Genomic DNA, 15,710 nt, shown 5'->3' on the forward strand with positions numbered 1-15,710 from the left:
AAACTTTAATTCAAAGAAATAGGTATGTTAATATTAATGTGTAAAAAAAAAAAAAATAATAAAAATTTAGATCACATTAAATTTTCAATTTATTCTTTGAAATTTTTTTCATTTACATATATGTGCATATGTCTTTAAATTAAAAAAGTTTTGAATAACTTTTTCTTTAATAAATTTTCATACGCATTATTTATATAATTATTTGGAAAAGTTCAAATTTTTTTATTGTATAACTTCAAAAAAAGTAATAAATGCTTTTTTTAATTTCAAATACTTAAGGAAATACAAATAAAATATTACAAAACATTAGTATATCCAAGTACTATAAAGAGATAAAGTTGTGTTTCTATATAAAATGTTATTTTTAAGATACTTTTTAACTATTTTTAAAACCTATATATATGAACTTTCTTCTTTAAATAATATTGAACAAAAAATCCTATATATTATAAATTGTATTAGATAATTCAGTTTTTAAAAAAAGAAAAACAGTTGATTTATAATTCACTAAATATTTGTACTAACTGAAAATTTAATAGAAAGGATAAAGACGTTGAAAAAGATTTTGTTGGAAGTTTGATAATACAAAATAAAATATATATGTTAATAAAAATAAATGCACAACATGGAGTTTATGCAAAAAAATGAGTTTTCACTTCCGGCAAGCAACATAGACACTAATGAGAATCCAAATATTGATATGGAAACTGACATCGCAGCTTTCCAACAAATATATAAAGAACGCCATAAGGATATAAATTATGATAAGAAAAAAAAAAATTCTTGTAGAATCTTGAACAATATAACAAAATATTGTTGCAATATAAATCAAGTGGATTCATTTAATTTTAATAAAAAATATAATGATTTTCTTAGAGAAGAAGCATGCACAACTGCAGATATTATTTCAAACACTGATAAATTAGAACAAAAAAGTAATGATAATAATTTTTTATGCAAAGATAGCTTTAGTGATAAAAATCAAATTAAACATAAAGATACTAATGAATCCTTAAAATTAACGAGTGAATTCAAAAAGGAATATAAAGACATTTATAGAAGACCATCTAATAAAAATAAAATTAGAAACCTTGTATATTCACCTGAAAACCCAGTTCAAGTCATAAAAAAAAATAGTTATTTTAACCAAAATGTCTCATTCATTCATAATGGAAGAAAAATTCCTAATAACGTAACAGAAAAAGATCATAGTAATATATATCAAGAAAATGAAACAATAAAACTAGGAATTTCAAATGCTAATGAAAATGTAAAGTCATATATGCCTAATAGCTATGTAAATAAAAAATATATAAACAATAAAAAGTTAGAGAATATACTAAAACCAAAATCATTTGAAAACCTAAACAGTATAAAAACTGGAAAAAATGAATACTTAAAAAATAATAAAATGAGTAATAAAAAAATATTTGAAGAAAAAGAAAATCATGTCAATAAGAAAAAAAATACCATTAATGAGGAAGCACGTATTTATAATCTCATAAAAGGTGGCAATATTTGTGCTTTCAAAGAAAAAAAAAACGATACACATAATAAAATAATATTAAATAAATATAAAACATTACTTCACACTGATAATGGCAAAAATGAAGATAAAAAATCAGAACAAGTTTTGAAAAATTCTTCTTCATCTTTTAATGAATACTCCAAAAATGAAATTAACTCATCATGTTCATCAATAAACAAAAGAAACAAAAGAAACAAAATAAAACGAATAAATTTAAATGTAGAATTACTTAACTTTGATAATGACGTCAATTTAACGCTTTCAAATGGGGCATTCATTAGTGAAAAAAATAATCAAAATAATAACTACTCAATAACATCTTTGTCTGAATTAAAGACAAGAGAAAGACCTTTACTTGTAGATAATTTTAGTCAAACGATAAAAAAAAAAAAAAAATTCATCACAATTAAAAAATCTAAAATTCGTAGAAAAATGAAAAAAACAAAAAAATTTAAGTTAAAAAAAAAAATTTCTAATAAAAATAAGTTAGAATTAAAAAAAAAGAAATCATTAAAGTCGAGGTATGTTAAATATAGAACTAATAATAACCTCCAAAAAAATGCTTTTCGTAATAAAAAAAAAAAAAAAAAAAATAAAATAGTGGGGCATTATATAAATGGAAAGAAAAAAAAGATAAATAATTTTAGTATTCCATGCTCTAGCATTTATACTAAAAAGTTAGTAAGAGTTAAAATGTACAAAGATATTTCATCAAAAACATTAGATATTGGCAGTAGGAAGTTATCACAATTTAATGCATCTAATGGAGACAATAATTCAAGGTATAGTAGTCGTAAAAAGAAAAATAGCTATTTGAATATAGAGAAATGTGATGATGAAAATTCCAAAAGATGCAAAGATAAAATAAAAAGTTATGGCATAGAAGAGATTGATAAAATGCACAATTTAATGCCAAAAAGCATAAAAAATGTAGAAGTTGATAATATAAATATGTATAATATTAATAAAAAATTTATTAAACAAAAATTAAGTAATATATGCCGAATGAATTCAAATGTAGGGATTAAAGGAAGCAATATGGAGAATTCGTGTATTAATAAATTGCTTATAAAAAATGCTATGAGTAATGTGAGCGGCTTAAATTTCAATAATAAAAAAAATGATTCTTCATGTAAAGTAATTAATTTTAAACATAAAAATTCAGAATTTATTAATTTTAAAGAAAACTTTATTAATTCTAAAGATGAACGTTCTACTTTTGGTAAAATAGAAATTACACATACAAATGTGAACAATCAGAATAAGAAATGTAATTACAATGATAAAATTAAAAGTAATATCATCAGAAAATTAAAATACATAGACTCAAAATTTTTTAATATTTCACAAGAGCAAGTTAAAAATTATACACATTTTAACCCTCTAAATAATATAAGTTTAGTAGAATATAAAAGGAAATTAAGTGACATAGAAAATAATATTAATAATAATTCATTATTAATTGGAGATAACAAACTTTCATTACTTCAATATAAAGATAAAAAAAAATTTCATAAAAAGGATGATGCTGATACTTTAATGATTTTACAAAGAGTAGCTGTCATATTGAATGATAAAAAAAAAAGTTTATATACGTATAATTTAGATGATAAAAAAAATAAAAAAGGTATTCTAAAAACGAGTAGCAATTTAAACGAAATGTTGTTAAAAAATTTAAAATTTCCTGAATATGAAAAATATGATTTTTATTGTAAAGAAATTAAAAAAAAATATATTAAAAGCAAAAGTTATGATTCATTCTTTAATGAAAAGTTATTGAATAAAAATATAGGGAACACAAATTTAATTAAAGAAGTTTTATCAAAAAAAAGAAATTCAAAGGATAATAATAACTTATTATTTCACGAAAATTTGCTACAGCAGCGTTCTATTATTAACAATAAAAGGACTTTTGAAAATCATGTAAGTTATATATTAAATTCTATAGTATTTTATTCCAACAAATTAAAGAATATGTTAAATATTTCTATAAAGAGAAGAAATGGCAATGAACATACGTTGGAAGTTAAGCTTTTTATTCTTTGCATAATTTATTTAATTGAAAAATATAAACTAAATACTTGCTCGGTAAAAATAGAAAAAATATTAAAATTAATAAGTGAAATAATAGAAAAAATTAGATACTATATATTAGATTTCCCGAATATAGTTGATATTTCAAAATTTGAATTGGCCATTATAAAAATATATTTTATAGAATTACTTAAAATGTCAGGATTGTTGTGTTCGATAGACGAAAAAAAACTCGGAGGAAAATACTTTTTTTATTCAACATTATTTTCAGATGAAGATTTTACTTTAATGGATAAAGTAGAAATTCAAGGTAACTTAACTAATGTAATTCCTGTAAAAAGAGAAATAAATGTATTGAATAATTTAAACACAGAGTTTTCAGATATGCAAAACTTACGGGGATATCATCCTTCATCATTTTATGAAAAAAAAACAAATGCCTTTTTTAAAAAAGGAAGAAATGAAAGTAATAAACACAAAATAATGAATTCTGGAAATGAAGAAAATATAGAATTAAAAATAGGTAATATATTAAATGAAGATAAATACAATAAAATTGATTTAAAAGAAATAAATATTGTTTCTAGTAGCGAAAGTAGAAAAATAAATGTTAAAAATAATTTTGATCTTGAAGAAAATAAGGTAAGGGATATTAATGAAAAAAAAAATAATAATTTTGTAGATATCCATATTTTAATGAAAAAGTTGAAGAAAAATATTTTAAAGTTACAATTGGAAAATCATGATAAAGTAAATAATTTAACATTATTAATTAGATATTTAGACAAGTTAAATTATATATATAAAATAAATAATGCTATTTTTTTATTTGGAGAAAACGAGAAAAATATAATGAATGAAACTAAAGAAATGTTGGAAAAAATTAATGAAAAAATATTAAAAGAAAAAAATGAATCATTTGATATAGAAATTTTGATACCAATAAAAAAAATAAAAGAAAAATTAGATGAATGCGTTTTTTCATTTTTGAGTACATCTTTTGGAAAAAATTCATATTCATATAGTAACATATCTAAATATAACGATGATAAGTATTCAGAAGAAGCTTTTTTGTTACTAAAAAAGGAGAGATTTAATGAAAAAAGGAACAAAGAAAAATTTTTTACCGAAGAAAATAACAATAAAAATCCTGTAAATTGTGTAGATAAAGCAAAATTAATGTGCTGTAATAACGACGAAAAAGTACTAAATAAGAAAAACAACTTTTATAATATTGATGAAACAAAAGAATTACAAGAGTTAAATGATTATTTAAATGTTATTATCTTAAAGAAAAATGAACAGATATTAAAAAAACCAAATGAATATTATAGTATTTTGAAAAAATACCATCAAGAATTATCATTAATAAACCAAATTCATAGTAATGACAATACATTAGTTAAAGACTTCTTAGATAATATGAATATATATAAGTTTTCTAAACTTTTAAACTTCTATGTCAAAAAAAAACATCTTTACAACAAATTTAGTAAAAAACAAAATTTCGATAATTCAGAAATGTATCAAAAGAACAATGGAATAATACAAATTCTATATGACTTCCTCTTGGATAGTGAAAAGGATTTTTTGGAAATGAGCAAGTACAAGAGCTTTTTTAAAAATTTACCTTCAATGGAGAAAATTAATAAAAATATGTATTACTCTTTTAGTGATGATAAACTTTCAGATGCCAATAAGCATATTTCTTATGATACTCTTATATCAGATAATGAAATAAAGTTTTCTAAAACCAAATCAATGGAATTCCAGGAAAGTAATAATAATATTGAGTATTTTAAAATTTATTCTTAGAAAAATTAGTTTAAATAAAAGATAATAAAGATATTTTATGAATTATAAAAATAATGATGTGGAATATTATTTACTCATTTATTTTCAATTATATTCTTTTAATTATAATTAAGGATATATTAAAATTAAAAAAAAAAAAGAATGGAATGAATTGCTACATTATAATAGTATTTTTACATAAAATTTGATGCTTTATTAAGAAGCAAAAAAATAATAAATTATTGTATATAAAATAAAATTTTTTAAGAATATTAAAATTCCAAAAATTAGTATTTAATAAGAGAGATATTAAGAATACTATAAGGCATTAATTTTATTTATGAATAAAATAGTGATATTCACAAAATAGGTATATAAATATTTACTAGTATAAAGTAACTTATGCATTTTGTTGTGAATACCTAATAATTATTAGTATTACTGGCACAATCTTAATAAGGAAAAAAAAAAAATTAAAAATACGTACATAGTAAAATGAAATTATTTTAGACAATATTTAAGTTATTAACATAATTTAAAAAAAATAAAAATTGCTGTTTCATTATATATAGAAAATAAATATACTAATTAATCATTTTGGAAGAATTATTTTTACAAAAAAATATATTTGATTCCTAATTTATTAAATCAAAGTTAAAAAATTATTACAACATAAAATAGAAATTTGTACAAATCAATTATTGATATTACAATTATACTAATAATAATTATAGGTAATTGTGTTAAGATTTTTTTTTATTATCCTTTAATTTCCAAAAAAAAAAAATAATATACACATTTTGATATATTAGAACTAATTATACATAAAAATAGTATTTGTAGTGAAGTTTAAACAAAAAAATTTTTAGTATTATAATTTTATTTATAAAAACTATTATGAAAGCTCTTAATGCATTTAACTTCTTTTTTAGTAGTTTTTACATGAAATTTTGAGTAATTAATTTTTATAAATATAATTTTAAACTTATTTTAACACTATATTATAGACATTTACATTTTTTAATAATTATTTTGTTATTTTTTTTTATTCATAATGCTTTTAATGAGATTAAAAAACCGATTTTTATAAACTTTATTTTTTTTTAAAATAATATTTTTTAAAAGTAATATATTTTTTTCAGATTAATCATATTTTTATTTATGCTTTTAATAGTTTTCTATTCGAATTTAAATAGATATAAAATTTATACTATACTATATTATAATATTTTTTTCTTTTTTTTTTTTTTCTTTTCTTTTTACGTTATAAATAAATATATTATTTTATATTTTATTATATTCATATTTTATTTGTTTCACTTATATAAAGAAATCTTTTAATAGATGTTCTTTATGATATATTTGCTATGATAATTTGCTTAATTTATAATAAAATAAAGATTTCGTAAAATATTATAAAAGAGTAAAAATGTAAAAAACAATTATAATTAATGAAATTGTAAATTATAAATATTTTTATAAGTAATTTTTTGAATGTAAATATAATTTTTCAAAAAGAAATACCTTCTATAATAATATAAGCATGCATTCCTTTTTTTCATAATTTAAATATATTATAATTCTCTATAATTTTCATTTTTAACTGTTTTATAGAATTAAAATTTTTAAATATAAAAAAAAAAAAATATATAATACAATTTCTTTTTTTATATTATAATAAGTAGTACTGAATATAATAAAATTAATTAGACAAAATATTTAAAACATAATATTTTTTCTTTTTTTATTCCTCTATATTTATTTTTCTCATACTCTAAAATTACAAATGCTATGAATGCAATAGTTATCTCAATTACTAAAAACTATTATTTAAATCATTACCATTTTTTTATAATTACTTCGATTAATTTATTTTATGAATTTATATATTTAATTTAATGTTGCTCTTATGTATAATAAATAAAAATTATACCAAAAATACTATATTTCTTCTTTCACATAAAAAGTTTATTTTAAAAAAAATATATTTAACATATTTTATAGTTGTGATAAATTATGTCTATTTTTATTTGATAACATCACATTATATTAATATAATAAAAAAATAAGGAAAAAAAATAATTATGGAAAAATTTGTTTATAAAATTTATAAATGTTCATAAAAATAAGATTTTAATATTTGAATGTATAAAATATAAGTATTTTTGTTTGATATTAATAAAAAATTATAGTTAAATTTTATATATTCTTAATTTATCTTTTTTTTTTTAGTAATTGTTTCTAATGCTTAAATATAATGATAAAATTTTATATAAGTGATTAATAAAAGAAATGCAGATATAAATAACTATACAATATATTTTTTAATAAAAAGAAATAAAAAAAAAATTATGAAGTCTTAGATATGAAAAAAGTAGAAAATAAATAAATATGCTATTAATTTAATATGTGAAAAAAAAAAATTTCATTGCTAATGTGTATATATTTTTATAAAAGGACATAAACAAAATATATTATAAAATAGCATCTTTGTTTAGTTTACTTTTATAAATTATAATTTTATAAAAAATAGAAGATAAATTTATTTTAAATATTCTCTAATTTTATTTAATTTTTATTTTTATTTTTATTTTTTTTTTTTTTCTATTAAAAAAGTTTTTAATTTTATTAAAAAATTTATTTGATATTTTTTTTAAAATATTAAAAAGAATATTTAAGTGAAATGCTTTTATACCTTTTAATATGATAACGTATTTTATTTAAAATGGTAGTTAATGAGGACTTAAGTACAATTAATGAAACTGAATTAAAAAAAATATATTATGAAAATTTTATTGATGAGTTAAACGATGAAGAATTGATGTATAAAAAAACAGTGGAAGATTTATTTTGCATATATAAGTCTTTTGGTTTTATATATTCAATAATTAAAAAGGCTAATCTATTATTAAGTAAAGAAAATTTCGATACTTTTTTGAAATCTCTGGTAAGTTTCATCGATGAATTGCTTCTTAACAATCCTAATTTATTTGAAAAAGATAATAATTTGAAATTAAATTATGTAAATCAGGAAAATGATGTATTTAGTAAAAAGAGGAAGGGTAATTTTGAGGATACGTATATAAGCACTAATAATGATAACAATTCTTTTATCAGTATAATATCAAAAAACTATATAGAAGAACTTCTAAAAGATATTAGCAATATAGATGAGAATTTTAGTGAAACTAATTTTGATGATTTTTTATTTATTGTTAAAAACATCTTAAAATTAAAAAATGGTATTGACACTGAGCATGTTAAAGATCGTTTTGAAAAAATAAAAAATATTTTGAACATAGGAAAAAATATTTTTAATAAAGAGGATTTTCTTGATGAAACAAATGAAAAAAAAAATAAAAAAAGAATGCATGATCATATTGATGAAATGTGGGAGAAACTAAAAGTAATAGAATCCGTAACAGTATCCCTAGTGTATAAGCAAAATTTTTGGTACAAAAATATTTTGAACAAGTCAGAGTATGATAGTTTAAATTCTTTATTAAATTTAGATATAGAAGCTGATAATGAAAAAGTAGAGAAAGTTTATTCAGATGTAGTTTTATTATTGAGTGAAAAAATGACACAAGATAAAGATTTATTATTTGCAAAGGAAAAATTAGAAAGATTAAAAAGTAGCTATGACGCAGAAATTCAAAGAAAATTACAACAAGAAATGGAATTATCAAAAAAGTTAGAAGATAAAAGAAAAGCAGTACAATTTATAATAGACAGATATAATGAGTATACCTGGTTTGATAAAAATTCTCCTAAAAAACATTCTTTTTATATACTAGGTATAAACCCCAGAGTTATAAGTGAAGAACAGTTAAAAAGTTTTGGAAAAAGATTAAAGCATATATTACATCCAGATAAAGAACCAGATAAAGAATGGAAAAAAAAGGCAGAATCGGCTTTTAAAGAAGCATCATTAGCCATTTTAGGTTGCCAGCAAGAATTTAAAACAAAAGTTTTAAAAAATTTAGAAGTTGGTCCTCTTGCTCCTTACTTATCTTTAATTGGAATAGATATTAATCAAAATGAAACAAGTGACAAAATAAATTCTAATCAAAATAATCAAAATGGCACAAATAGTTCAAATAATGGAGCTTTACCTCAATATTATCCAACACAAGCATTTTATCCCAAATTTGATTTAAAATGTGTAGATCAAAAAATAGGAACTATACTGGTAGATATTAAGTGCCCAGTACAACTAGGAGTAATTAAAAAAGTTATATTATATGTACATAGACCAATATATGGAAACGAACCAATGAATTTAGTCCCCGATGATTCTTTTTTATCATATAAAAAAGAACAAAATGTAAATATAAAGAATTTAAATCAGTCAATAGAAGCTAGGGTTGATTATGTACAACCATTAGAAATTGCTTCCTCTACAAAATATTATATAGGAATTCAATTAATAGCTGAAAGAGGTAATACTATGATTAATTGGAATTCTATTAATATAACATTACATAAATTAAGTAATAAAAATATAATAAAAAAGTTATTATCCTCATTTAAAAATGCACCTTTTATTAATCAATCTCAATTAAATGCAACTCTAGCCAGTGAAAACAAAGAAGATATGACAAAATTTTTAAATGAATGTATTGCTTTAGCTAAGAAATGGGCACAAACAGTTTAAAAATAAGAAGAAATTTTGTATTTTTACTTTATAATATTAAATAAAATTATAACCTATTTTTATAAATAATATGTTTGTTCATACATATATGTTTACTTAAAGAACGAGTATTTATTAATATTAAAAAAAATTTACATATATATATTGTGGCATCCTATTATAAGCATATTTAAAAAAAAAAACATTAAGTATTTGTATTTAAATAAATAAATATATATATATATATATATATTTTTAAATTTATTTTATATTATTATACTCTTTTTTTTTCCTATGTAACATTTGTTAAACAAATTTCATTATAATAGTTTAATTTCATATATACTTGTATATAATTTTTTTAAAAGAAATAAAAAATATTAAAGAAATATTTAAAAAAAAAACATTAATAAGTATTTTCATTTATGGTATTTCGAATCATACATAATTTTTTTTTTTTTTTTGTCTACTTTTTTTACATAAGTAATAATAAAATTTTTTTTATACTTTTAATAATTTAACTATTTAAAAAATGAACAGCAACATATATACTGTGTGATATTTTATTTTATATCCTTTCTTTCATGCTATTTCTTTTTAAGTAACATTTTAAGTTCATTTTTTGCTTCACTATTTTGAAGATCTTCTAAGGCATAATAATTATAAGCTATTTCAAGTAGCCATTTCCCTTCTATTTTAGTTACAGTCCTTATAAAATTTTTGGTTGTTAATAAAAGTTCATGATATATAACCCATTCAGGATTTACTTGAAAAAAAGTAGAAGGATGTAGTGTAACAATTTGAATATCTTTAACAGTTATATAATAGCCTTTACTTGTTTTATATGCCACCTGCTGGTAAAATCCACTTAATAATGCTTTTCTAATATTTACATAATACTCTGGGCTAGAAGGGTTAATGGATATAATTTTTAAATTTAACCTTTCCATAATTCTTAATAATTGATTTCTAACATTTTGGGCAGATGTCATAGCTCTATGATTTAAAAAGTATTCATAGCAAAATTTTTTTGATGAATTGACATCAACTAAAGAGTGTTTTACATATGCATGAAACACATTAAGTAAAGTTAAATGATCACCATCTAAATGAGAAAATCTTGTTTTCATTTCATCTGCCTCTTTACCCTTTACTTTTGGTCTTAAAAAGCAATTAGGAACAGATAGCATGGCAGCAATACTTAGTATTTCACTAGAACAAAAATAATTAGGAGATTCAATTAATACTTTAGCTAGTTGAGGATCTACAGGAAATTCTGACATTAAATGCCCCTTATCAGTTAAATCTCCTTCATCGTCTAATGCTCCTAAATAATTCAACTGTTCTAGTGCTCTCATTAAAGTTTCAGGTGCTGGAGGATCCATAAAATCAAAATGAACTAAATCATCTATTCCTAATTTCTTTAGATTTAATACAACAGACCCTAAATTAGATCGTAATATTTCTGGATATGTTTGTTCAGGCAAAGTTTGTTCATAACATTTTTCAGTATATAATCGAAAGCACTTTCCTGGTTTTGTTCTTCCTGCTCTTCCAGCTCTTTGTTGAGCTGAAGCTTTTGATATTGGTGCAATTAATAAAGATTCTATTCTAGCTCTTGGATTATACACTTTTTGCTTTGAAAAACCTGGATCAATGACATAAACAATTCCATCAATAGTTATGGATGTTTCAGCTATGTTAGTTGCAAGTATACATTTTCTTCCCATTTTATCTCCTTTAAATCTAGGTTTTGGTGCAGGTTCGAAAATTTTTTGTTGTTGTGCCGATGGCAAGGAAGAATATAAGGGTAATACCACCAATTGACCTACATTCACATTTCTAGATACTACCTTTTCAATTTCTTTTTTAGTCATTTCTATTTCCTCTTCACCTGTTAAAAAAACCAAAATATCTCCTTCTTCTTCGTTCACATGAATATCATAAACTGTTCTTATCACTACTTTTATATAATCTTTCTCTGCTTGAAGAGTATAAAATATTTCTACAGGAAACAATCTACCTGGTATGTTCAGAATTTTGGATCCATTAAAAAAATTTTGAAATTTTTCTGCATCTAATGTTGCAGACATAACTATTAATTTTAAATCATTTCTTTTTTCTAGAATATTTTTGATAACACCAAATAAAATATCTGTAGCTAATGTTCTTTCATGCGCTTCATCTAATATTATAGTATTATATCTTTTCAGCATAGGATCACTCATTGATTCTCTTAATAGCATTCCATCCGTTAGATATTTTATTATAGTTTTACTACTAGATCTATCTTCAAACCTAATTGTATATCCAACATATGTTCCTAGTTCTACGTCTAACTCTTCGGATACTCTTGTAGCTACACTCATAGCTGCTACCCTTCTTGGTTGAGTCACAGCTATTGACTTTTTTTCTGAAAATTTAGATTCTAATACAAATTGAGAAATTTGGGTTGTTTTCCCACTTCCTGTATCACCAACGATAATTAAAATATCATTTTTCTTAAATAATTTTAAGAAATTCTTTTTAGCGTTCCATGCTGGTAACTTCTTTTTCTCTTCTAATAATTCAAAATATCTTGAACTATATCTTTTATTTGTTAATTTATTTATTAGTAAATCTTCATTTGTATTACTTTCCTTTTCTTTAATTCCATTTATCATGTTAATTTCATCTATTATTTTTTTGTCACATTCTTTATTATTTTTATTATAATTATTATAACTACTAGCATTGTTACTATTATTATGAGTACAACCATTATTAATAGTACTATTATTATTATAATTCATATTATCAGAATTAGCATTCTTTTTATTTTTACTTTTATTCTTATAATTATCCTTGTTATTATCATCACTACTTAAATATTTATCTTTTATGTTTTTATTTGAATCATCAATGCTATTACTTACTGTTGTATTATTCTTACTATAATTAAAATCATTAACTTTGCTTTGTTTTTCAATAAAGAATTCTGATTCATTGTCTTCAACTCCATTATTTATTTTAACTTTTTTTTTATTTTCCTCATTTAAGATATTTGTTCTTTTTTTTTTTGAATTTTCATTTACATTTAATGAATTTTTAGATATGTTTTTTTTCTCCAAATGTTTTTCAGTTTTATTTTCTATTTCACTCATTTTTTTTTTAAGTATATATAAACATTTACTAAATTATATATATATAAAATATGATGTTAAGATATACGAATCCATTGATGAACTGTCAATATTGTAGTATTTTTATTATAAGTATAAAGTCATTTTTTTTTCTTTAAATTTTTAAAATCAATTTAAAATATAAGTTTTTACTAAAAAATAATAAAAAAATTTTAATTTATTTTTGTTTAAAGTCCTTTAAAAAGAAAAAAAAATATATATATAAAATCATATAATTTGTTTTTATTTTTAAAAATGAAAAATCTCATAATTTAATATATACTTTTTTTAAATATATTTGTATGTATGAAAATTTTTTTTTTTTGTTAATTAATAAAAATATAATTATGTATATATTTTAATTTAATTCTTATTTTTTATTATATCCTAGTGCTGAAAAGATGTTTATAAAAAGCAAATTTTATTCTTATGATTTTTAAAAATGTTATCACATTAATAACTGAAAAAAATTTTATGTAAAAACAAAAATATAAAGCAGGTTAGATATATATAGTTTTAATTTATGTATATTTTTTGTAAATATTTTAATTTCAATTTTTACTATTTCCATTTTATAAAAAATTCATTCTTATAAAATTTTATATGTAAACTATAGAATCTGTATAATAATAATATTAAAATAAAAAAAAAAAATATATATATATTTATAAAATTTTGTGTAAAAAATATATTAATTTAATTTATTTTATTTTTTTTCTTTTTAAAAGAGATATTTTTTATTTAATTATGTTTGAACGATAAAAAAATACATGAAATGGGAATTATTTTTCCTAATAATCCCATTATTCTCATAGAAAAAAAAGATTAAGAATACTAATTTGTGATATATTCAATATTAAAACCTTTTTGTTATTTTATTTTATTTTATATCATTTTTTTTTTTAATATGTGTAATGAATTTATGTATATAATTTATTACAAATAAGGGATAATAACTTAAAAATTATAACTTGTTAATATTTTTTTTTTTCAAAAAGAATGTGGTATGGTCAATTAGTAATTGGACCACCTGGATCAGGAAAATCAACTTATGTAGCTGGAGTGGACCATATATTAAAACAGATAAATAGAAAAACACTTATAATAAATTTAGATCCATTTATTGAAAATGATATATACAAAGGTGATATAAATATAAGTGAGTTAGTTGATATAGATAAGGTATTTTCAGATTTAGAATTAGGACCCAATGGAACCCTAATTTATTGTATGGAATATTTGCTTGCTAACTTTGATTGGCTAGAAGAAAAATTAAAAGCAAATAAGGATTGCTATTTAATTATTGATACTCCAGGACAAGTAGAATTATATACACACAATGATGCTTTAAAAAACATTGTTCATAAGTTAAGTAAATTAAACTGTAGATTAGCATCAGTTCATATTGTTGATAGTACTTTGTGCTCAGATAATTATAAATACATTAGTTCTTTACTTTTATCATTATGTAGTCAAATACATTTAGAATTACCACATGTTAATGTTTTTTCTAAGATAGATCTTTTAAAATATTTTAAAAATGATTTGAATTTTCCTATAAGTTATTATGTAGAAGCTCAAAATCTAAATCAACTAATGCTATATGCAAAATACCAAAATTACTCTTCTTCTGATTCAGATGATGATTTTGTTTCTAATATAAAAAATAATTTAAATGATGCTAATATAAAGAATACAAAAAAAAATTATAACAAGTATTCAAAGAAATTTTTAAAATTAAATGAATATATATGTGAAACGGTGGAAGATTATAACTTAATAAATTTTGCCTTATTAGATATACAAGACAAATATAGTGTTCTTAAATTATTAAAAATAATTGACGGAGCTAATGGGTTTAGGTTTAGTTCAATATACTCAGAATATAGTCTGTTTGATACTTACGTAGAATCAATTGAATACGATTGTGATGATATTCAAGAAAAAATAATTGATGTTTCTGATAGTGAAATTGTTAAATCCTTAAATAGAGAAAATGAACATGAGTAAAAAAACCTACATAAAAAATAGATAAAATAAAAGGAAGTTAAAAAAACAGTTATAAATATATAAAAGAATACAATTATTTATATTAAAAAGAATAATTTATATAATGATAAAAGAATAAAATTTTAATTGTTTTTAAATCAAAATAAAAATTTTATTAAAAGAGAAAAGTAAAAAATAGCTAAAGATTTAAGAATTAGTACAGTATGAAAATTACATAAACCAATTTATTCGAAAAATAATAATTGTGAGGAAACATTTAAAAGATACATATATAATTATAGTTTTTAAAGCAAAAAAAAAAAAAAAAAAAAAAATTATAATGAAATACACTAATTATAACAATATGAAAAAATTTTCTTTTTATCTTTTTTTTTTTTTTTATTATCTTTAATTTTTTTATATTTTTAAAGTATATCAGTTATTAATTTAATTATTTATTTCTTACTTATAATGAGAGAAAAAAATAGAATGATTTTTTTATCAATTATGAAAGTTAAATTTTTATTTTTATTTTTTTTCGTACAAATTTTTTTTTTTAAATATTTTT

The 15,710-nt window shown here is 19.9% G+C and overlaps 4 protein-coding genes across 4 annotated transcripts; 3 read left to right on the plus strand and 1 right to left on the minus strand.

Moving 5' to 3' along the window:
• Positions 1–616: 616 nt before the first annotated feature.
• On the plus strand, positions 617–5,377 carry PRELSG_0714900 (conserved Plasmodium protein, unknown function; the record flags this gene model as incomplete). The annotated part of the gene is made up of 1 exon (XM_028675843.1): positions 617–5,377. The coding sequence occupies one exon, from the start codon at positions 617–619 to the stop codon at positions 5,375–5,377; it is 4,761 nt and encodes a 1,586-aa protein (XP_028532392.1).
• A 2,704-nt stretch (positions 5,378–8,081) lies between these two features.
• Positions 8,082–10,013, plus strand: PRELSG_0715000 (conserved Plasmodium protein, unknown function; the record flags this gene model as incomplete). Its single annotated transcript, XM_028675844.1, has 1 exon — positions 8,082–10,013. One exon carries the CDS (start codon positions 8,082–8,084, stop codon positions 10,011–10,013), a length of 1,932 nt encoding a protein of 643 aa, XP_028532393.1.
• A 566-nt stretch (positions 10,014–10,579) lies between these two features.
• PRP43 (pre-mRNA-splicing factor ATP-dependent RNA helicase PRP43, putative) lies at positions 10,580–13,135 on the minus strand (the record flags this gene model as incomplete). Its single annotated transcript, XM_028675846.1, has 1 exon — positions 10,580–13,135. The coding sequence occupies one exon, from the start codon at positions 13,133–13,135 to the stop codon at positions 10,580–10,582; it is 2,556 nt and encodes an 851-aa protein (XP_028532394.1).
• A 1,017-nt stretch (positions 13,136–14,152) lies between these two features.
• On the plus strand, positions 14,153–15,163 carry PRELSG_0715200 (XPA binding protein 1, putative; the record flags this gene model as incomplete). The annotated part of the gene is made up of 1 exon (XM_028675847.1): positions 14,153–15,163. The coding sequence occupies one exon, from the start codon at positions 14,153–14,155 to the stop codon at positions 15,161–15,163; it is 1,011 nt and encodes a 336-aa protein (XP_028532395.1).
• Between the last annotated feature and the right edge of the window lie 547 nt (positions 15,164–15,710).

This window comes from Plasmodium relictum (genome assembly GCF_900005765.1).
Source record: "Plasmodium relictum strain SGS1 genome assembly, chromosome: 7".
In the NCBI taxonomy this organism is placed as follows: Eukaryota; Apicomplexa; class Aconoidasida; order Haemosporida; family Plasmodiidae; genus Plasmodium; species Plasmodium relictum.